The sequence below is a fragment of the Phalaenopsis equestris genome, unplaced genomic scaffold, assembly GCF_001263595.1.
Source record: "Phalaenopsis equestris unplaced genomic scaffold, ASM126359v1 Scaffold210247, whole genome shotgun sequence".
Classification (NCBI taxonomy): Eukaryota; Viridiplantae; Streptophyta; class Magnoliopsida; order Asparagales; family Orchidaceae; genus Phalaenopsis; species Phalaenopsis equestris.
Genome location: NW_018229347.1, coordinates 317,038 through 342,463, shown reverse-complemented (window position 1 = coordinate 342,463; position 25,426 = coordinate 317,038). Strand labels below are relative to the sequence as shown.

At 34.8% G+C, this 25,426-nt stretch overlaps 2 protein-coding genes across 4 annotated transcripts in view; one reads left to right on the top strand and one right to left on the bottom strand.

The window, feature by feature from the left end:
- The window catches only part of LOC110036732 (DNA repair protein RAD51 homolog 3), a 61,344-nt gene that overhangs the window by 24,806 nt on the left and 11,112 nt on the right, over positions 1-25,426 (bottom strand). For 2 of the 3 annotated variants that reach the window (XM_020741245.1, XM_020741246.1), the window contains exon 7: positions 6,942-7,073. The exons of the other annotated variant lie outside the window; for it this stretch is intronic. In XM_020741245.1, coding sequence (XP_020596904.1) covers positions 6,942-7,073 — 132 coding nt within the window. The remainder of the gene's footprint in view (positions 1-6,941; positions 7,074-25,426) is intronic. 3 annotated transcript variants of the gene reach the window in all.
- On the top strand, positions 10,862-15,773 carry LOC110036735. Its single transcript, XM_020741254.1, is given in 4 exon segments — positions 10,862-11,114; positions 14,771-14,898; positions 15,067-15,535; positions 15,538-15,773. Coding segments are annotated over 4 exon segments (1,086 nt in total).

Genomic DNA, 25,426 nt, shown 5'->3' with positions numbered 1-25,426 from the left:
TACACTCCTATTTTGAGATTTGCGACAAATTGTGCATTATTTTTGTTTCCGGTTGCCGTAGCGGAGACGAGGTCGTGTCAGAAGCGAAGTAGTTGGTTTGTGTAGTTTTGTAAGGGCTTCTAGCATGTGATCAACAATGTTAAGGGAGGAGTAAACAGATAGGAAGAAGAGGGAAGAAGATTTGGCGGTAGCTGGAAGGTTGGGTTATGTTGAGAATCCCTTGTATGGTACGTTTTGACAAATATATTATGTTTTGGGTTAAATCATTTTATAGATCAAGATATTATGAAATCCTAAGATATTTATGAATTTCAGATTAGTTACCCGAGGCGACGAGTTTAAGTTAAGCATGTAAAGGTTAGTTGTAGGACGACTCTGTAAATTCAGTTATTAGATCTTAAAGTTTGATTTTATTCTATAAGTTATTAGATCAACATAAAGTTTATCACAACATCTAGCTAGTTACTGAAGATTGAGAATTTTAACTTAGCGACCGAGGTGAATAATTATATTTTTAAATTTCAATAATCTTCTTTATTTCAAAATATATTTTTGACTCTATGTATGTTCTATTTTAGTTGGATCTTTCATATTATTAGATATAATAGATATGCATGAAAAATATATATAAGATACATGATATATATGATATACATGATATGCAACATAGATATAATATAATAAATATGCATGATAAGCATGATAGAAAATAAATGCATGATATAAAAGATATGTATGAGATAGAGATCTGAATGATATGAAAGATATCCTTGATTTGAGAGATATGTATCATGATTAGTTGCACAACATAGTAAAAATGCATGTTAGTAGATGCATGAAGATATCTCAGAATAATATATATTATAAAGAATTAAATAACTTATATATTAATGCTTATATGTGCATGTTCAGAGAAGTTCACCTCCAAATAATCTAGGTAGGGGAACCCCAGTGTATGCGTGCTTTAGACATTAATCGACATGCCGACGGAATTATATCGGCCAGGGGCGAGTAGGTAAAGCTTATCACTTTGAATAATTGTGATATTTACATCGCTATTAGCTGTGCCGACGAGATAATATCAGATAGAGGCAAATAAGGGTCTTATCATCCCAGACAACTGTGATGTTTAGACCAATAACCGCTATGTCAACAGGATAATATCGGTCATGAGTGTGTTAGGTTTTGTTGACGGTGATCCTTAAAGAGACAGATGTGTATGTAAAGAGTACAAAGTAAATGTAACGTTAAAGTAAATGCATATAGAAGATTTAAATATTTTCATTTAGTAAATATCATTAATACATTTTTTAACATATTACAAGATTTATTAAAGAAATATGAAAGACCAGAATTGTAAAGGATTTCTTATAGAGATGCAATTGATCAACATGTATATTGATTTTTTTGCTTGGGTTAATGTAGTTTAAAAGTTTAATTATTCCTGGGTCATATTTAGATAACTTATTATGTTGTTTTAATATTTTTTTAGATTTTAAGCTTTTGAACAAGATAAATAAAAGATGATCAAATGTGTATAAGAGGTGAAAGCAACAATAAAAAATGTACAATTTTTATTTGTTATTTTAATTGTTTTCTTTAGTGGCTCTTTCATGAATAGTTGAATATTAAAATGTTAGTGATAGAAACAAAATAATAGAGAATTGATTTCCACCGTCTGACCGTCAGTTTTCGTCTTTAATTAATTCCAAGCTTCGAGCTGGATCGTGATAAAAGTGTTATCAGAACAAGATGTTTATAGATTAAATAACAAGAATCTTAATGAAAAAGTCAATAGGATGATTGGGTTAATTATAAATAATTGAAATTTAAAAAATTAATTGAGTCTAATTAAATTATTTTGTTGTTATTTCAAAATTATGGATGCTCATAAAGAAGATATAAGAGATGATAAGGTAGAATCTGATATATCTCAGAATGTTCCAATCAGTGTTAGTGCATTTTCTGATATGATGAATGTTATGACTCAGTTGATTAAGAATTCCCAATTTGAAGCTAGTAGTAGTGGAACACCAATGGATAAGTACTTGAAGCTCTTTTAAGATATGAAACCACATTTGTTTTATGAAGCAAGAGGGCCAGTGAAAACTGAAAACTGGCTATTGAGAGTGGAGAAGATTTTATATGGATTGTCATGTCCACCAAAGAAGAGAGTTACCCTTATTACTTTTGTTTTTGAGGGGGAAATCAAAAGATGGTAGCAATGACAGATGCAGGAGAAGTTCAGACATAGAACCAACCACTTGGTGCAGTGTGATGAGTTCGTGATAGCATTCAAAGATTGGTTTGTACCACTGTTTGCCAGGAGATAGATGCAATCCATCAGTTATGCAGTACAAAGCGGAGTTCATTATGCTATCAAGTTATGCACCCTAACTCGCTCGAAATGCAGAGGAGAAATACCATAGATTTCTTTCTGGATTGAAGGATTTAATCAGGCAACCAGTAGTGCCACTGGGGATTGAAAACTATTCAGTGCTAGTGGAGAGGGTTCGGCGGGTAGAGATTGATTTCCAGCGGACTTAGAAGCGTAGAGATTTGCACAAGAGGAAAAGTTTGGAAAAAGTGATGCCAACAGCTTGTTCAGGAGGAAAGTTTATTGGAAAGAAGATAAAGTCTTACATTGGTGATGTTATTAGCCAGACTGGCAACAACAATATAAAGCTCTGTTTTATGTGTGGATAGTAACCTCTTGGTGAATGTTTATTTGGGATGAATGTGTGCTACTTATGCAGAAAGTCTGATTATTAGAGGAGAAATTATCTTATTTCAGCTCAGAGATCCACATCAAATTCTAACCCAGGAGAAAATCCAACCCAAAGGAATTTTCAGGAAGGATCTACTTTTAAAAATGGCACCGTGACTTGTAGTGAGCTACCATGGCAAAACATTAGACAATGTGTTTAATTCTTATCAGGAACCATAAGAACATAGTGCCATTGATGTTGATGCATACTTTGATGGATGAATTGTCTTTTGTGTGCTATATTGGATTTATCGGATGTATAGTTTATCACATATATTTTAGTTACCACTTAACAAAAAATAGACTTTTGTAATCACTTTATGTTTCATCTTTAAAATATACATAGTTGATATGGCGTTCATTAGTTTTGATGATGAAATTTTATAAAGATGAGATTGTAATAACTAGTTTTGAGAAAATCGGGTAAAGAATTTTGGCGACTTAAAATATACCCGAAATTTTGTATCCCTTAGATTTAAACTGAAGTAATTTTATAAAATTCTATGCGTTAAAACGATCTGCTCGATATATGATACTATATGTAAATTATGAATGGATTGAGAAATATAAAAATTAAAAATTATAAGTCTAATTTAATTTAATTTATTTAACCCTTAATTATCCCTCCCTAGTCACGCTTTCTTTTTCCCACCGATATTACCCACATGGTATATCCTCAGGATGGCGTCGAATTGGGTAATCCTTTCCAAAGTCTTCAAATCTCTATCCTGCTCCCGGTTGTCGCATGAAGCTTTTTTGATCTCCCTCTTCACACGAATTTTGTGGTCAGTCGCGACGTCAAGTGCGAACCGACGACAGAGAGCCTCCAAGAGGTTTTCTCTTTTTGGAACGAAATCGAAAAGCACAAAACCCCTCCCTGTTTTCGATCACACGAGTCCTCGGTTCTTTACTGTGTGTCACACCGAACTGACCCCCCCCCCTTTAAGGGTCGGCTGAGGTGCGACAGAGATGGACAATTTATCCAGATTAAATTATCATCAACACTCGTTGTAACTTGCAAAATCAGGATTCATTGGGTAAAAACTGGTATAACTAAATTGTTGCATCATACGTGATATTGCATTTCATAATTCATTCATATTTATACTCGAAAACATGGAAAAACCATAATTTCAAAGTATATAAACAATACATACCAAAAAAGACTGTATAAATCCCAAAATTATATAATGCAAAAACATACAAATCACACCTAACTACTCACCTCGGTGTTCGTTGTCTCTGCTTAAAAGACAATAATGTAGAATAAACAACAATAAGCTCAGAGAAATAGGTAGTGCTTACATAGGATTTTATACATGGAAAAGAAACATGCATGCTTATATGAAATTGTACATGTCTACACACAATTCATAATATGCTAGCATGGTAGAGAACATAAAAAAAGAGTCAATAGTGTAAAAATCAAGACAGTAGTGTAAACATGTATGTCATAGGCATGAAATCATAAGTATGGCCATTAATATGATTTTAAGCATATTCATAAGCATGTTCATTAGTTTTTCATTATATGTAATCATGACAATGTCATTTCATAGTAATGTCACTTGTAAATGTATGTGCCTCAATTATTTTCATATTTTGCCATCATGGGTCAGCCTCAAAGGTCATATAAACTATTTATAAATGTTGGATTTCCCTCAATATAGCAGTTATCAATAGTCATTCTAATTTCAACGATTTCCTAACATTCTGTCACCGCCTAATCCCAACGCTTCCCAGAGTTTTGTCCCCGTATAAATATCAAGAGTTGAGAATACCATATTGTTGTATAGTGTACTTGCAAACACTCGTGTAATTGTCTACCAATAACATTCCTTGTGACATTTAAATCATTATTTCTGCATCAAACATTTATCATAAATTACTTGTATCATAGATATGAAGCATAACAAATAAATACCTAGACAATTAATACCATAAACAGTCATATGTATCATAGTATAATCATAGCATCATATGTATTGTAAGAGAAGTAAATATGTATTCATACATTCAATTGCACTTATCTATTTACATTAGGTAGAAAATCCTAAATGCATTTGTGTTAAACTAAATATCATGTGAAAACCGAAAAAGACTTCTTTTCTTAAACTTGCACAAGATTATTTCACCTGACTTGACGAATGAACCCCACAACGAGTGCCCACACGCTTGTCTTGAGCTTGTCGCAAGGTATAAACAATATGGGGTTTGCAGAAATATAGGGTTTCATAAAAATTGTGTCTCTCCTACCTTGTAGAACTTGCAAAGGCATTCTGGGTGTATTGCATAGTTTGTCAATGGACTAAAAATGCAATCCCAAAACACAAACAAAAGTGCTTGGGATATGTGTGAGTGTACTCTTTCTGCAAGTCACCTAAAATGTAGGAGATCCTATGTTTCCCACAACATCAAAGACACAAAAAATATGAAAACAAAGGAGCCATGACCCCTTGGTATACTTTGCTTGTGATTGTTAGGTGTTCGTAAGTAAAAAAGGCTACAGAGCAAAAAAGTTAGTTTAAAAGGGGGATGATGATAAACTAAGAAAAATGACGAAGAGTGGGTACGGGAGAAATGAAGAGAGAAAAGGTGAGAAAATGCGGTAGAGAAGAGAATCGCACAAAATAAAATTTTAAAATGGAGAGTGTACAAATTAACTCACAATGTAAAGTACATTCATGTTGATTTAAAAATTTAAATAATGATACATTATAATACTATATATGCCTGTATTATATATATTTATGTTCAAATATAAAAGAAAATGCACATGAGCAAAAAGATTGTAAATAAATTAGCATGGTATGTATGTCAACTTTAACTGTGTATTTATCTGTTTATTTTATACATTAATAAATACTTATATGACTTAATAAATAGTTATACATAAATACATATTGTGTATTCATTTGTTTAATTTAACATAATAATTAATACTATCATTATATGATTAATTGCACTCTCCTTGATCCTTCCGCAAAAATTTATGGAAACAAATTTTATTATCCCCAGTGATTTTGAGAAAGTTAAGGGACTTAGCTATGGGTCAAAATTTGTTGATCCATGATTGGGAATACTTTCAGTCATAATTAGGCTCGATCAATCCATCATTGACATCAATATTTTCTTAATATATACTTTTAATCTCGTTTTCATCTTATGAATAAATTTCTTTAGTATTTATAATCTCAAAATAGCCAAGGAACAACAGTCCTGGCTTCCCAATATAATTTGATAGCCTGGATAATATGGTAGTAATCAGATAACATGACATCATTGAAGCAAAAAATAAAAATAAAAAATAAAAAATGTCCCAAAATGTGCCTTTCACAAACAAAACAGTCTACGAATCAAATCAAAAAACAAGATATTTTATTTTGTGGGTCATTTTAAGTACTCAAAGTAAACCCGAGTACCATTAAGTACCCAAACAAATGTCATAATTCATTCCTTATGAAGCAATAATGACACTTAAAAAACTTATTCTAATTTTTATATCACTTCAAATGACAGTGACAAGTCTACATAAAGTAGAAAGAGTTTGGACTTTGCCCAGAACTTGATAACATTTCAAGATCACATCCACAAATGGGTACGAAAGTGAATTGAACTTATTTCATTTCCACCAAGAAGAGCAAGCACGATAGCACACAAAGCCCCAAGACTATATATAGTGCTGCACACCACTTTTAAATGGTAAGCATTATAGATGTGCATAGCACCTAAGCAAAAAGAAACCTCCCTCCATGCTAATAAAGAAGTAATTGAGATGTTTAAAGAGAATTACTACAAATAAAAGGTAATATATATACTAGGGATTCTCCTCACCATGCCACGGATGCCATGCATCGATGTCATTCTCAGCCTTTGCTTTGCAGGGGAGCAAAGTGCATTACCTAACGAGATGATGCTTGAAAGCATCAAGGCAACAATGAGAAGATAAAGCGCAAAACTTGTTTATATAGAAATTTCACATGGAGGCATACACTTCAAATATTCCAGGAAGACCTCACCCTCCCGCTTGATTTAAATATCAATCAAAAGCATTTTTTCAGATCACACACACACACACACACAACTCTCGAAAGAAGCCAAAATGAACACACACCACCACCACTCTTGAAAAAAGCCAAAATGAACTTTTAAGTGAAAAGATGAGAACACTTACAGCCACGGAAAATCTTTTTGCAACTTTCATCAGTAGCCTGGACATTTCGTTAAGCACAATAGTCCTTTGGACCATTTCTTTAAAATCTTGGCGAAAGTGAAATGAGATGCTGTCGATGATAACAATTTTCACCTTCAATGATAATAGTCAGCAAATTAGAGACCAATAATGAAGAGAAATAATATTCATCAGTGTAAGTTTGCAAGCAGTCATAAACTTCATGCTGCAAATAAAAAAAAATTATTTCATGAATGGCAGATCATTTCTAGTGCGTAAATCAACGTAAATCATGCAATATTTTTTTATTTTATACAACAATCTATTATACTAGATGGCATGGTTAGCCGTTTATGAAGCAAGGACACAGACATGTGGACACAACAAGACATGATACGAATTTACGACATAATTGAAAAAAAAAATAGAATGACATGTCATGTACATGATTTAATATTTAATTAATTACTAATATAAAATAGTTATTTTCTATTATTTTTTATTAAAGACTTCACAAAAAAAATTATGCAAGAATAAAATTTAACTTGTATTATGCAACAACATGCTTATGAAACTTAATTTTTAAAATTAGATATATAATGTGTTTCAAAAGAATTCCTCCAACTTATCTACTAAAATTTAAAATATACTAAAATTACACGTTGTTTAATTAAGTTAAAATTAAATTTTTAGAATTATAATAAGAATAGATTTATAACTATTGACTTATTAAAGATAAAATAATATAATTATCAATTACAAAACTAGGACGGTCTTGACTACTGGCTTCTACAAATAGAAGTTTCACTGCAAATGTCGCAAAGTTCATGGGATATTGGATTGGCTTCAACGAACATGTCCGACTCCCGCTCAGATTGTGACAAAGAAGCTTACAGCTTCCACTTTAGCGGGTGTAGGTTCGACTTCGATAAACAAAAGAGAACTGCAATGCTCGACTTCAATAAATATTGGATGGACCTTTGATGCTTGGCTTCGACAAACAAAGAGAGAACTATTGATGCTCAGCCACGATGAATATTAGATGCACCTTCTACACTCAACTTTGATGATTATTAGATGAAGCTTTAACATGACGAGAGATGAGGCGTCTTCAATTATGAGATATAATTAAGGCTATATATATATTCATAATTTCTAATTTTCATGTCCTATTTTTTTTCTAAATCATATTGATCTCATATCCGATGAGACGTCAGAGCATGTCCCGGACGTATTCGGGCCCAAAAAAATCACTCATATTTTGTAGTGTCAAATAGTATCAGGGAGTGTCAAACAAGTGTCAGTGTCCGATATGTGTCTGACACAACTAGTAGACATTTTTAGAAGTGTCAATGCTACATGGTTTACAGTTCAACAATGATTGATAGAAGGGCCTCAAATTATAGAATTTTCTAAAGTATTTCTTATAACACAACTTAATCATATAATTCCAAAAAAAATAAAAGGAGAAAAAAAGAAATATCAGTGAAGCCACCCAATCACGGACCCATAATTTTTTAGGCCAAAGTATATAGTTGAAAATACACCTAAATTATATGGGCTAACAAGCTTGGCAAGAATATAGAAAATTAAGCACATCAAGCGACACAAAATTAAAAATATAAATTTTGTAAGTTTGAACCAAAATAGAATCTTTAAGCAAACAAATATATAATACCCCCAAGGGGATGCCAAGAAGTGAAAGATTACACATGCTACTGTCAGTTGCGAAGTGCTGAAGGAAATTTTGATATGCCTAAACCCTTGGGAGTTAATAACCCTAGTTTTGCCACCTTCGATGATGAGGTGGGCGAAGCTATCTTGGCGACTGTCAAAACATTAACACGTTGAGATAGTTCCCAAGTGGAGTTGGAGGTGATCATCTACTTTGGTTCACTTGTGAAGTCCTAGATGCTCGAGACAAAGAGGGCTTATTATCAAAGGTGATAACGCAAATGTTAGTACCCTCATACAGGATAGCATGAAGTGTAAGAACAAGTTTCAACAATTTGGTCTTGAAGCTAGTTTTAAGTTTCTTTTTGAATTTAGGCAAGTTATTTTTCATAGTCACAGAAATTGTAACAGCGTTGCCCCTTTTTGTGCCAGGCTCACTCTGGATAGGTCTTTTGTTTGGGATGCTGACACTTGCCACCCCGATTTTTTGAGTGTGGTTGAGGATGATGCCAACCATACTGCTTCTTTTGTGTAGCTTTTATAGCTCCTTTTGTAACTTTTGATTTTATTTTAAGGATGGACAATTCAGTTACTCACGGTAAGACCAAGGCTTCAATTGGGTTCTAAACCAATAGACATCTGTCCAACTCAATAAACAAAAACTATTATAATCATTAATTCTTAAAAACTTAAATCATTACTACATCAAATCGTCAAGCATAATTTCCAATGCGATGGTATGTGAATTTCACCTTACCATATCCAAAGATTATACTCAAAACAAACTTTCAAACCAATCAAGGAGGGGAAAAAACCTTTTGTGAACTATCCCGCAACTTCACCCACCATACCTCTATTAGCAAACATAAAACTTAATTTCTATTAATATAGCCTCAATGAAAAATGGTTTTAAACAAGTCAAGTCAATAAATTGCTGATTTGAGCATGGCTCTACCAATCGACAAAGTACAAGGATCCAGCTTGCTGGACTGCAATCAATTTTTTCCTTCAAGCCTAGTATATATTAAATACTTAAAGACAAGCATCTAACAAGCTACCAAATTATAGCTATACTATCAAAAGTTTGCAAATTGTTATGGAAAGTAACAGATAAGATGGTTGTATGCCAGAAGCTGGATTATGAAAAATCTAATAAATAGATAACCTAATTAGAGGAGATCTAATTGCATGATCTTTCCTCTACAAAAAATATTTCTAATCTAAAGAGATCGGAGAGTGTATAAATATGTTAACATATATTTTCATTTGGTGAATAAGAAAAATAGGTAGATTTCCTTCACTTGGTATCAGCATCTTCGTCTACTTTGTTCGGCTCCATCTACTTCGCCTTCATCCCACGATGGAATTAAGGCATTGATCAGCACTGCCCAAGTTTTTCTGCTCTGTTTGCGTCGACTGGATCAGGGCATCAACAAAACCGACATCTGCTTCTTCTGCTGTCTGTGTCGATCGACATTGTTTGCAACATTTTGCTTCGCACCATCCTCATCGATGTAGTCTGTTTCGATCTGCTTCATCTTCATCCCAATCGAAATCATCTGCTTACATCGATTTCATTGGCTGCTTCATTGAGCTTCGTTGACTTCGTCGGTTCATTTTTGTGGTCTTCGACAATCGTTGAATTGTTCATCGACGAGTCATTTGTCTCCTAAGGCTCAATATTGTTCGTCGTTGGCATTCATCTCACATTTCAGCTTGTCCTTAAGTACTAATTCAATCTCCTTAAATATTTGGAGATAATCATGTCTGTCAAACAAAGAAATAATGTGACAAGTTTGATTTCATCAATGACTAATATTACAAATGAAAATTTAAGTAACGTCAGTTATTTTTATTGGAATAAAAGTGTGAGACTCTACAAAAGAAGTATTTTCCAGAAAAATTGTCTCATTGATAATCCCCTAACTGAGACTGATTTGAATTATTCTAAATGAATGAGAGTTGAAGCTCAATTGTCGATACAAGTACAAAATTCTATTGAACCTGATCAATCTGTTCATATTACTCATTAAGATTGTGTTAAAGATGTGCAGAAAGAATTCGCATTGTCCTCGCTAAGAGAAAATATTTCTCAAATTTTTGATGTATGCAAGAAGTTTTATCAAGTTGAAGAATGAGATCAATCACTTAACACATATTGCTTGCAGATTAAGTGTGTTTATGAAGAATTGTATGCAATATTTCTCCTCAGAACTAATATCTGGATTTAGAAAATTCAAAGAGAATAAATGACTATTATGAATTTTCTAGCTAGCCTCAACTCTCAGTATGAAGGTGTCAAATCACAGATCTTGTCTAACCCTGGAGTTACTACTCTGAAGGAAGTCTATACTGAAGTGATGTGTATTATTCTTAGTTCTCAGGCTTCACCCATGCAAAAACCTAAGACACTTGCTAGCCAGAAAAATACAGACATCAGTAAACCTCAGTCTCAAGACAATTATGGAATTGGAACTCCAGATTTTGAAAATCAAGACTCGAGTAGTTGGCTACTACTTCCATCAACCTGATCATACGAAGAGAGCGTGTCAGAAGTTACTTAAAAAGAATCAAAAGAGTTCTAGGTCAATCATTTCATAATGTCACTACTACTGAGAACTCTTAGTGTAAAATTCTCTCGATTTCTGCAAATGAAAATGCTAAATTTATCCAATTTCAAGAAATAACCAAGAAATCTACTTGTATCATTGCCCTTGCTGAGTCAAATAATAATGATACTTTTTTTTTCTTACACATAATGGGTTATTGATTATGGTGTCACATATCACATGACAGCTAATCCAAAACTCATTTTTTATCTTCCATGAACTTTCTTCCGTCACCTTTTCAAATGAATCTACCTCTAATATTCTTGGTCATTGCACCATATTAATGTTACACCTACATTATATTTAACGTTTGCACTTAGTTTATCCCAATTATCTTTTAATCTTATCTCTGTTAGCAAGATTACAGATACTCTTAATTGTTGTATCTTATTCTTCCCTAGCTATTGTCTTTTTCAGAATCTTAAGACAAAGATGATTAGTAAAGGCCGAGACGGGTGGCTATACATTTTGGATAACGAACTACCCGACCCATAGCCTGTTCCAACACCTTATCTCTAGTTGAGGTCCATTGTTAATTAGCGCTCTCATCACTACCAATGCTAAGAAAATTATACCCTCAATTTCCGCAATTATTATCTTTAGATTATGAGTCGTATAAATTGTTAAATACAATCATTTGCATTATGTTCCCAAAACTAATAAAAGAGTTGGTATAGTTCTAAGTTGTTGACCTCATTTTGTGAGGTCCTCCTTTCTCTCTCTAGAACTTCGGATCTAGCCATAAGATTTCCTAGTGGCTTCCCCTAGAGGACTAGTGCAGGACACATACCATACAGAAATTAAACAATTTTGTGACTCTGTAGTTTCATGTATTTGACCTTGAATACTCAAAATTTGGTTGAGTTTATTGAGGTCAAATTATTGAAGCTGAAGTTGAGCTCCTATAGGTTGGGAGTTCCCTAGGTAACCCTTTCAAGCCTAGATACGTTACTTTATACTTTAAGTGTCTTTTCACCAAATCGAACCCTCTCAATCAGGATTAATATTTACTCTTAATTCACGCCTTTGGTTCGAGATGAACTCAAACATGTTTGCAGTCCATCTTAATCCATGGTTGAATTTAAATTGAAAGTAAAATGGGAAATTAATTGATTAAAAAAATTGAATTAAAGTTTAAACACAAATCAATAATCAAGAAATTTTAAATTCGTCAAAATTAATATTAAAAAAAATCAATCGAATTATATAATCCTAACTAAATTTCTAATTAAACATAATTAAAATTAAAGCTTTAACAAATTTATAATTAAATAATAATAAAAGAGTTTTAAATTTTTAAAATAATCTAAATAAATTCTCATTCAAAAATATAGATAAAGACTTAAATATAAAATTAGAATAATAAATAAAATAAATTTTAAAGATAACTAATTCAATACTAAAATAACTTTATATATATATATATTATGAAAAGCTCAAGGGCTGATTTTATTGAAATAGAAAAGGATAAATAAATGTTGTATGAGAAGAGCCCAAAAGAGGCACCCTACCATACGATACAAGTACAGTAATACCCCAACAAAAAGATACAGATAGACTCAATAAAATGTAAAACAAACTTAAAACATGCATAAAACAAGTAGCTAGGGATAAGTTTAGTCATGCCTCTTCCTCTAGTTTTAGGAGCGGAACCAGATAACAAACTTTGAAGAGTCGTGTCATTGTCAGGAGTCACCAAAGCATCATTCATTAAGTTTTCAAGTTAGAGCGAGCCCCAAGCCTTCTTCTTCCGCCGAGAATTGTAAACCTGTCATTCTTCGTCAGAAGACTGACTCATCATGTGATCCTCATTGATGTTAGCACCGCAGTAGGAGGAAAGACAGTTGTTGCCACCGCGATAGGTTCCAGTGTATGTGAAGTGTGAATTGTTACCTCTGCACCTGATGCTTCCTGAATAGGAGCTGCGGGACTATCCTGATTTTCAGTTCGAACATTATCCATTGTAGTATGGTCAGGAGAAGGGATCCCAGGGGCAGACGCCAACTACTGTCTTGTGGTGATTTCCTCTCAGGTTGGCTGTCATCAGGTTTGCTTGGAGCGCGTTCAAGCACATGGGTGCACTAATAGTGTGTTCCTACTTTTGACTATTTGTTCTCAACTGTGGATGCAATCTGAAACATTTCTACTGCGGGTGTCCAAATATCTTGCAGTGCTTGCAGTAGTATGGTTTTTGTTCCATAATTATTTTTTGCCAATAACCATTGTGAGCAAATTCAAGTCAGACTTCTTCTATATCTGGTATTGTAATATCTCGTTCAATCAAAATCCTTGCAATAGAGGGCCTTGAGAAATGAACTGTACGTAAGTCTATCTGCAAAGGTTTTCTAAGAAAAGTCTCAATTGCATATAAGATAGGTAAGTCAAAGAAATAAAACCTCGAGTTCAGGTAATGAGAACCAGAAGAACTTCAGGTAATGAGAACCAGATAGGTGCAATTGGGGGTTCTTGACTGAGATCAAAATTGGGTTCTATTTGAGCAATTTCATATGTTTGCCCTCAATTGTGATAAATTTCTTGAGAAAATCCTCGTGTATTCATTTTCTGTGCTCAGATGTATCATAACATGTCTTCCGTCAAAATGACCCACCTGTCAATCCTCAACCAATTTAAAATCTTCAAAAACCTTTCTGATGAACTCCATCTTAGGGCAACATAATTGGATTTTTTCAACTAGTGTAAATTTATATTTTCCTACACGAGTTGAAACTTCAGCTTCAGAAAAGAAAATTGATGGTTTGCCCGCCTATATATATTAATTAAAACAATTTAATGATAAATTTCAATGAAATAATAAATAAAATGAAATGATTCAATTTCTAAAAAAATAATAAATAGACTGCTAAAAATGAATTTAATAAAAGTTTAAATGAAAAGCTAATTAAATCAATTAATTAATACTTCCCCTTTTCTTGCCACCTCACTGCTAGCTCAGCAACACCTAAGCTGCCAAGCCATCACTCCAAGCCAATAGCTTCCAATGTCAGCTACTCTCCCTAGCTATAACTAGCCCTTCAAATTGAAGCACTAACCTTGATTCTTCCCCCACTGAATATGTTCACCCGCTCGGCTGATTTTTTTTCCTCGCTTAGCTCCTTCTTCCCCGAAACCTTTGTTTGTTCAGCCCTCCCCCTCGAACATTCCACTACAAGCTTTACACACTACTTCATCTCCTCCAGATGATTGAAGCCACGCAAAGGACCCTACTATGTACACTGGAGCCCTACAGCCCTCAGAACGGCGTTCTTGTTGTTCAAGAATTATTAAGTAACTAACAATCACAGTGATCTCAACCAGTGTAGTGATGTCCTTATAGTTTGTGACTCTGCTTCCCATCATTTGAGTTATGTGACTTTTATATATGGGAGGGCAGGATTTAGTGCTCTTGGTGCGTTAGTGGCAAAGCAATTAGAGGAAGGAAGAAATGGTTGATGCGAAAGAAGAGGATCCGCTGACTTATATGGATAAATAGTCACTTTGGAAGGAGAATTTCTCTCTTAGTTGTTGATTTCCTCTTCTTCATTGGAGCAGTCATCATAGCTGTTGCCAACGGCCCCATGCTTCCCATCGTAGGTAGTGTTTTTGTTGGTCTCGGAGTCGGAATGGCTTCTCTGCTCTATATATCAGAAGTTTTGCTTGCGAAAATCCAAGGAGCTCTTGTCAGCACCAATGGCTTCCTTATTACAAGGGAAAGGGAAAGAAGAAGGAGCGTGGAGATGAAGTCGTCGACCCTTCTTCCACACCATCCTTGCTTTTGCCTTCTTCTTTTTCTCGTCTAATTAATCGAATTTTCAACGCTCCTTCTGGCTCACTCTTCACTACCCAAGTGCACTCTCTTTGTCGATCAAGGAGCCCCTTCTCTCTCCACCCTCTCCCTATGGCCTCCTCCATCCTCTAAGATTGCTGTTCAATATGATGATGATGGGGCTTCCGATGTTTTCCATCTGATTCAAGCTCATCAGGCCGCCGCTCCTCATCTTTCTCTACTTGAAGAAGTTCGAATTATTCTTAATAACAGCATTCGAGGCGTGCTCTCTACATTTTCCAAGGAAAATGAGGGTTATCTATCTGGATCAATGGTTGATTTTGCCTGTGATCATGATGGTTTGCCAGTGATAGCAGTCAGCAGTCTTGCAGTTCATTCAAAGAATTTGTTAGTGAATCCCAAATGCTCTCTGCTTGTTGGTAAGGATCCTAAAGATCGAGCACACATTGTGATTACGTTATATGGGGATGCTGTTCAGGTTTCTGAGGATGATAGAGAGGATGCACGCACTGCTTTTCTTCAAAGACATGCTATTTATGTGACTTCCGCTTCATCCAAATCAAGCCTAACTTTGTACATTATGCTTCTGGGGTTGCTACTGCCTTGCTGGGATCAGGAGACCTTAAAGCTGTAGAGTTCAGAGCGGCCAAAGTTGATACAATATCTCAGTTTTCAGTTCCCATAACTTCTCATATGAAGAAAGATCGTGCTGAAGATACAAAAGCAATTGTACAGCACTCTACAGCCATTAAGGCGCGCTCAAGTTAGAAAGGATGTGAAGACACTTATTATAGAGATGCTCAGGCTGCTAGAGCTTCTGCGTAAACACCTCAAGCACTGTATTCAGGAGAATGGATTTGGACATTCTTTTTCACATGTTTTTCCTTGCTCAATATTGCAAATTACTAGAGAGCTCATTCAGAGGACCTACTGCTGATTTCTTTTTTATACTTTTATTTGGTGCCTCTGTTTTCTCATTGCTGGCATGATATCATATGTTTCTGCAAGTTTTAAGAAGATTCTATTTCTTAGCAACACATTGACTTTCATGCTGGTTCATGTCTCGAGTAAGCATTATCCCTATATCCACGAGTTTCCTGGGCCTGTTCACCTTTACAGCGGCATACGTTCATGGGTCTTCCTTGGTTTCTCCATTCTTGTGGGCACCAGCACATGTGTTGATCTTCTGGGTATGGTAGCAGGTCATGCTTATTATTACCTGGAAGATGTGTATCTTCGAATGACAGGCCGACGACCCCTCAAAACTCCTGCCTTCATCAAATCTCTTTTGCAGACGATAATGTCTTGACGCAAAGGGGAAACTATCCAATCTAACTATATTTTATATTTTTCCTGCAATGCAAACTGCTCTCGGTTATCTATCTCAAGCAGCGGCCGAGAAAATCCAAGCAAAACAACCCTTATTAGGCCTGATCTCAAGCCAATTGACGAATCTATGTCTGAGCCTCAGAGACAAGAAGATGCATCCCTGCTGCAGATGGAAGCATCATACAAAACTATTTCTTTGAGGATGGCTAGAATAATTGGTCTGGTAGAGAGTGCAAAATAAGGTCTGGTAGAGGGTGCAAAATACTATTACATGAATCTATGGGGAATGGGAAGATACTTCCATTACATGGAAGCCATTTTGCTTCTGCGAGCAGCCGTACTCAATGCTGGAATGGCATCCAGCAGGATATTACTAATAGAGTGATTCGAAAATTGGCATATGATGTGACTGCTGTTGTTCGTATTTTCGGAACTGCTAGCACTGCCAAAGTTTTGGCTAGTTTGTGGGTTAAAGGAACCAATGGCCGCCAACAATACATAAGCATTGGGAAAATTCAAGCATCAGATAAAGATTGGTCGAAGTTGCAAGGAAAATTTCTATTGAATGGTCATGCTTCAAATCTTGTAATCTTTCTTGAAGGGCCACCATTGGGCAAGTAAACATGTCACAGCTTTTTCAAAGGAAGTGCTTCATCTGGATCAAATTTTGCTGTAATTACTAATCACAAGGAAACCTGGCAAGCTTCATAGCAAGACATAATGAAGAACATCTCCCCAGGTTTTCATTATGCAGTCTATGCTTATTTGGAGGACTGCAGCAGAAGAGCAGAAGAGTAGCATTGATGTGAATGGTGCTCGAGGGTCTGAAGCTATGGCTGTGGATTGATGATTGCCAGGTTTGTAGCAAAGATCCAGTTGGTGAAAACTTCTACTTGTAAACTTTGCATTTTGCATGTTTAAATCCTAAACTTTGCATTTTTACAGTTATACCACCCATATCATTTCATGTCATTTCATGTCAGATAAAAAATACCATTGTTTTAACTTCGAGAATTTATATACATAGCACACAATTCCTATGTATTTACATATCTCATACCTAAATTTTTATATTTACATACATAATACTTTGGTGCTTCAAACATATGCATAAAAAATACATTTCACTTAAAAAGTGAAAATAATGCTATTTTTGATGTGATATTAAAAATTTGGGTATTGTGTGCAAATATGAAGTTTAGGTGTGAGATATATAGACACATAAGAATTGAGTGGATTGTAGGTAAATCCTCTTATTATTGCATCATATATAAGGTTGCTTAGAAAATTCGTTGCCCTCCTCCTGGATGACACACTTCGTGGCGACCCTTACTCGAGAATTCTTTTCGATTCAAGTGTTCAACCGACGAGGTTCTCCTAGCTTCTTCTAAGCAACCCTACGCAATAATTTTTTTTTTTAACATTTATGTTTCAAAGCCGGTTTATAAGTTAATTGTTAAGGATTCATATATTATAATTCTTTAAAAAAATGGGGGCTATTTGAAATAGCATCAGAGGCAGCACGTACGTTCTACTACTTGCTCGATTACCGCACTTGATTGTAAAAGCTTTGTTTATGCATATATGATACTACTATTCTTCTTTTACTTACTGCATTTCCTAGCATATGAAAAGAAAACCCTAGGATAGAGGAAGTAATACATATATTTAGGTTGAGACCCTATAACATGTGACCAACACATTCACTTGATAAAATTTTTAATAATTCTTAAAATCTCATAAGAAAATTTATTTATATGAATCATAGAGTGTTTGAAACTTAAATAAATCAATTCAAGCTATTCAAATAAGAAAAAGTATAGTATAGTAAACAAACATTCATATTGAAGTAATAATAAAAAATATAACATAATAATAATAACTCGCCCCTTTGAATTTATAAAGATTTCTTGGATGAGATAAATCGTGGTTGCTAACAAGAGTCTTCTGGTCTAAAGAAGTTTAATAGTTTTTTTAGACTAAGTAAATTCAAAACTAATAGCAGTTTCGGAACGACCGAATCATGAGATCTTGACCAGAGTCGCTTAACATAAAATAAAATTCCCCCCTCTAATCACTTCAATAATAAACATTAATTTAAAACACACTTCACAAGATCACAACAAACAAACAAACAGCAAGAACCTTGGATGGGCCTCCCGAGGCATAGTTTTCTTTTTCTTTTTTTTCCATAGACATAATCAACATAAACATTAGAACTTCGACGTTGTTCTTTTAACACGATGTAAATCCTCAAATTATCATTTAGGCCTTCGCAAGATTATATGTCGGGTGATATAAGGCCTAACTTTTTTTTAGGATCTTGAGGTCGTTTTTAGGTACAACGTAAATCCTCACATCTTTTTAGGCTATTTGCAAGATTGTATGTCGTGCAAATATAAATCCAAAATTTCTAAACAAATTGCAGGATTGGGACATTTTATAACTTCCCTTTCCATAGTTTAGTTTAAGAAGTAATTGAGGTTCCCTCGGTATCTTTAACATCTCCTACTTCCCATTTATTTTGGTTCCAAAAATGACTGTTCCACATTGAGCATTTTTCATTTGATTTTCCTACAATCAATAGTGGAAGTTAAATTTTAAATTCTTGAAGACAAAACCCCAATCTTAATCAAAAGTTTTCTTAAGTAATTTTGGTCGCTTAAGATGTAATTAATTATAGGGGTTTGCGCCTATAGGAGAATTAGTAACTCAAATAATCTAAACCCTACCTAGTCTCCTGGCTAGATAGGGGAACGATTTTTTGGAAATTTCGCAGACAGAAACAAAGATCATAAATTTCTTATTTTGAATAATTGAACCAATTATTAAGTGATATTCTCATCTGCGAGATGATATATTGCTTTTAATATTGTGTTCGATTATTTAAACAATCAAATATTCGAGATCTGTTCAGTCTTATTTTCAAAGTTAAAACTATTTTCAAAGTTAACCCTTACCTTATTTTATCTAATGGAGTTCAATATTCTGAGTTACTATCACAGTTTCAATCTTTGTATGTTGAAACTAAAACTCAATTAAATATTTCTATTAAGTTTCTAAGTAGTGAAAATGCGAAAGAGTATTTCTTTACATCTTTTCAAACATACATTTCAAAACAGGACGCTCCACCAGTCATCGTATGTCAAAACTCCATCCCAAAATAAAGTAGCTGAAAGAAAAAATATACATCTTTTTGAGACAGTTGGAGCTCTTTTGTAGCAAACTTATGTGTCCAAATAGCTCTGGGTTATGCAATTTCTACTGCATATTTTTTAACAATCGGATTTCTTCTATTTTGCAAAAACAAGATCTCCTCGCAGGTTTTACTTCCAACCAAATCTCTCTTTTCCATTGAACCACATATATTTGGATGTGCTTGATTTGTTTGTAATACTCGTCCATAGGTTTTTAAACTATACCCTAAGTCATTAAGGTGTGTTTTTCTAGGATACTCTCAGTTGCAAAGAAGGTATCAACGTTTTTCCCCTTCTAAACAAGTACATGGTTTCTGATGATGTCAAATTTCATAAAAAATATCATTCTTTGGTGACTCATCGGTGTCTTAATTCTCCCAAGATTTTGATAAGTTATTAATATATATCACATAATCAGTTCAGACCCTGCTCCGTCTCCACTACAAGTGCCTCAACCCAGACCACATATCAATAGTGACCTTGATGTAACTAGAAGACCTCATTCCCCTGATCCTAATTCGGCACTGGCATCATCTTCGTAAGTAGATCGTCCTCCTAGTGACCTTGATGCACCTATTGCTCTTCGAAGAGGTAAACGTCAATACGCCTATCTCATTTTCACTTGTGTTAACCAGTTATCTTTTATGTCTTGCTCTTTCATTATTTCTCTCGACTTTGTTGAGGCCCTGAGATCTATTCAACAAGATTTATCCCATTATGGGCAGCAATGCTTGATGAAATGAATGCTTTAATTGCAAATCAAACTTGGGAACTAGTTGAACTACCGTCTGGCAAAAAAGTGGTTGGTTGTAAATGGGCATTTGCATTTAAGTTTCATTTTGATGGATTCGTAGCTCGTCTCAAAGCCCATTTGGTTACTAAGGGTTATACTCGAATTTATGGGACTGACTACTTGGACACACTCTCTTCCGTAGCTAAGTTGACTTCGGTTCATCTATTTTTATACTTGGCCGCAATGAATAAATGGTCTCTACACTAACTTGATGAATACCTTTTTGCATTGTGATTTTTTAGAAGAGGTATACAAGGAGCAACCTATCGAATTTGTTACTCAAGGAGAGTCTGGATAAGTATGCGTCTTCAAAAGTCATTATATAGATTGAAGCAAAGTCTCTGGGCATGATTTGGAAAATTAGCCAAGCAATAAAAAGGTTTAGGATGCAGAAAAGTAAAAGTAATCACAATATATTCTGCAAGCAATTTGCTTCTGGGATCATTATATTAGAGGTGTATGTAGATGACATCGTTATTATTGAAAGCAATGTGTAAGGAATTTTATCATTGAAATTAGTTCTTAAAAATCAGTTCAATACTAAAGATCTGGGTTCCTTGAAATACTTCTTTGGAATTGAGGTATTAAGAAACAAGAAGAATATATTTCTATCTCAACAGAAGTATGTTTTGAATATGTTACCAAAAACTAAAAAATTAGAGGTCAAACCATGTAGTACTCTGATACTTCCCGATCAACAACTTATCCATAATAAAGAGCTTTTTAACAATCATGAACAATATAAAAATTGTGGGAGGACTAAACTACCTCACAATAACTAGCCCTAACCTTTTTTATTCTGTTAACACTATAAACCAGTTCATGCCTTCCCCCAAAATCCATCAATGGTAGGCTTTGGAGCAAATACTATGTTACCTCAAAGGAGCTTCTGGACAAGGTATTCTATATCAGAATTATGGGCACACAAAAATTGAATGTTTCTCCGATGCAGATTGAGCAAGCTCTAAGAGATTAATCGAACATCCACTATAGGATATTGTGTTTTGTTGGTGATAATTGATATCATGGAAGAGTAAGAAACATAATATAGTGTCACAATCCATTGCAAAATCTAAGTATCAGGAAATGGCACACGCATCAAGTGAATTGATGTTTCTCACAATTGTTGGCTGAAATGGGTTTAAGATGACAGTTCCAATAAAGTTGTAGTGTGATAACGAAGCTGCAATCCATATTGCCACAAACTTTGTCTTCTATGAACAAACTAAGCACATTGAGATAGACTATCTCGTGAAAATATTCAATAAGATTTTATTTCTAAAGCCCATGTAAAGGTTGGAGAACAACTAGTGGGCATCTTCACAAAAAGCCTTAATGGAGCTAAGGTAACTTACATATATAACAAGCAAGGTATGATAAATATCTATGCTCCAGCTTGAGAGAGAGTGTTAAGGAAAGTAATAGATATAATACTTGTACATTAGGAAGCCCGCATATTAGGAAGTTGGATTATAGGAAATCTAATAAAGATGTAACATATTTGGAACAAATATAATTGCAGGATCTTTCTTCTATTAGACATATTCTTAATATGTAGAGATTGGAGCGTATATAAATTTGTAACATATGTTTCAATTTGTGAATAAGAGAAAATGGAAGTTTTCCGTAACACAGACTAAAGGCAAATTTTAAAAAAATGAATCGTACTACCTTTATAGTAAAATAGAAATCTGACATTTTAGCTGAAATAAACCTAACAGAATGATATCAACTTCAAATTCCAACTTGTAATGCATGTGAAGAAAAAGATTCACGCTGCTGTTAAGAAAGTGAACTGCAAAACGCTAATTTATGTCTCTTTTGAACCATAATAGGAATTAAAAAAATAGTTTAATATAAGAGACTCAATAAAAGAGATTTTATAATGCAGATTTCGTGTGGTTTCTACTGGTTTTAGAAATTCATCATCCCCACTTCTGAAGCACCTTATAGCACTGCTGCATGGCATGTTACATTGCAGCGATAATGTGTCTAATTTAGAATCTGTTAAGCTATTTTGTATATGTTTCATCAAGATAATTGACACGGGGGCTGGGTGGGGGCCCTGGATCGGTTCAGCCAGGTTGAGGGAGGGTCGAAGTCTAGGTTTACCGCCCAATTGGAGTGGGGCCCACTCCTAATAGCAGTAGTTTTAGGATTCAGTTTTTGCTATAAATTGCATTGGAAGAGCCATCAGTTTTAGTAATGTTAGAGAGGGTAGTGACACAGAAGAGCCAATATCAAACACAAGGTAGCCACTACGAAAAGAATTTCAAGATGTCTTGACTGATAGCACCTTTAGAGCTACCACTGTTAGACAAGATTCAGTATGTCTTCACTTCAGAAAGAAATAAGAAAACCCTAAGCTAATTTTAGAGGACTCTACAAAATATGCTTGGTATGAAATTTTAGTTCAATTCAGCGATGTATCTACAGATGATTAGATAGATAGAGATCGTTACTCGCAATTCAAGAAAACTTCTAATGTGCTTTGTCTGATAGTACATCCGATAGTGGGATCAAGTGCTTTAACAAACGCAGTTGAAGACTTCCAATCCCAAGAGGTTATAACAGCTTCATCTTCAATGTGGTCAATCCGACGTCATATCATGAGTTTGAAACTTCGACAGATGAGGCTGAAGCTCCACCAACAACGCTAGACTGACATGAGAGCTGAGCAGGGCTCTTGGATTGATTCAATCCAAGTTGAGGGAGGGTCGGTCGGCCCTCTCTAGGCTTAGGGTTGCCACCCAATTGGAGTAGTGGGTCTATTTATATATATATATATATATATATATATCTAAATATATAGGGTTTAATTTTTGTTATGTATTGCTTTGGGACAGTCGTTGGCATCTCCTAATTTCTCTACAGGATGTATTCTAGGGTTCCAGGTGTGCTCCAGTTATATCTTGGTCAACATGAGGGGTTTATTCTTCTTATACCTTTTCCCCGTCATTTCCCAAATTGCTCCCACATTCCCTCCCCTTCCTCCTTGTTGTCTTCACCTAGAAAAGCCCTCCACGACTGTTCCTACTGCTTGTTGGTTGTCCGGATTCCTGTAAACTGTTATCCTAATGTTTTCAATTTGCTAGTTGCCTCTTCCTCCTTGTTGTCTTCACCTAGAAAAGCCCTCCATGACTGTTCCTACTGCTTGTTGGTTGTTCGGATTCCTGTAAACTATTATCCTAATGTTTTCAATTTGCTAGTTGCCTCCTTGCCACCACCCCAGAGGTAGAAACCCTAGCAGTGACCAATTACACCTTGATCCAACCATAATTCCAATGTGTTATTTTTGTTTTGTAGCAATTTCATATTTCGCTAATGTATGTTGTAATTTCAGACTTTAAATCCAATAAAAATATGTATATACCTTGGGTGCTTGTTAAATTCTTGTATCAATAATGTTGGACGAGGTTAATGGCACTGAAGTTGAATTTTGTCATTGTTCTTTTCAAGATCTAAAAGAATATGAGCTATAAAGGATTTGCCTCTACATGAAATTGACAAAAACAAAAAGACTAATTGTCATCATGTCACACCCTAGCTGGCCACCCTCCCTTTTAGCATCAACCGTGATGTGATAAAGGTGGACGTCTAAATCAAACTAAATTCTCGCCAACACTTTTCCTGACTTGCATAATAAAGATGCAGTGGGTAATAAACGAGTTGAAATTAATCCTCCATAGTAAGTTCCAGACGCCTATTCTCTTGATCACAGTTTCGACGGGTCTAGGGTTACAAATAAAAGGTTGGTCGAGATTTAAAGTTTTTGTGGTAGGTGTTGGGTTAAATTAGTGGTAGAGGTAGGAAGATTGGACTTTGGAAGTTTTAGGTTTTGGGGCTAGGAATTGTGATAGGAATACTTTAGGTATTTTAAGATTTTTTTTTTTTTGTAACTTTCGATATATGGCAAGAAAGAGAAATCCCTACAAATTTAGGGTTTGCGGACTATAATACCAAATGACACCAATCTAGAGCTTCTAGAGGTGTTTGGGAAATGGGTCTGACGAGGAGGTAAAGGAATAGTAAAGGAATGAAATTACGGGCAATCAACAATATTTTGGAGAATGGATAATGTTTGTTGGCTGGCCCGACTAAAAATAACAAGAAATGCCACAAAACAGTGTGGCACAGATGTCGAGAAGAGATGTCGATCAAAATTGTGGAGTGGATAACAACAGGAAAGCAAACTGGAACTGATAAAAGCAGTTTTCCAGCTGCGAACAGCAGTTAGCTGTGAATTGGACAGCGAAGGAGACCTCCAAATGTTCGTGATAGATCACCACTTCGATCCTATTAGGCTACACACACACCACATGAAAGAAATCTAAAAATACAGCACTCCAATAGAAAAAATCAGGAGAAAACATCTCCAAATAACATAAACCAAATCAAAAATCTCCAAAACCAGAAAATAACAACATATAAATAGTTCCCTCACAAAAGATGAAAATAGAAATAGGGAAATAGAGAAGAAATAAAAAAGGAAACAGAGACAGCTGAAAACAAAAATAGGCGCTCACAGTTCAAACCCATGCTCACGGGAGCTTCGAATCGCTGAAAAAAATTGTGAAAATCCCGCTATCCTACAGATCCAGTTTCCGCATGTGATTGCCTGGCGTCACAACTAGGACTTAATGAGTTACTAAATGGTTTAAAACCGCTGCGTAGTGAATTATAAAGTGCACTTGATAGAACAATAAGCTTTTTATAAGCTGATATCAGCTTAAAAGTTCTCCCCTCCCCTTAAACAAGCATCCACAATAAGCCAAAAAGGTCCCCTTGAACGATGTAACTCAAAGTTGCTAAGAAGAATCATTAGATTACGTTGGGTAAAATATCTCCTCTGACTAAATAGATCAAGCTAATGATAACCCACGATGACAGAATCATATGATCTTGATTGGTTAAACATCATTTAACCACCATTCGTTCCAAGAGAAATGCGGGAAAATCCTTAATCTAATACTATACACTAAGTGCCTAATGACTAGCTTTAATAAAAAAAACGCTCTCTTGTCATTGATACAGATAATTAAAAATAAGCATTGCGCCTATGAGAAATCTGAAACCATAACATGAAGTCTTGAAAAATTAGG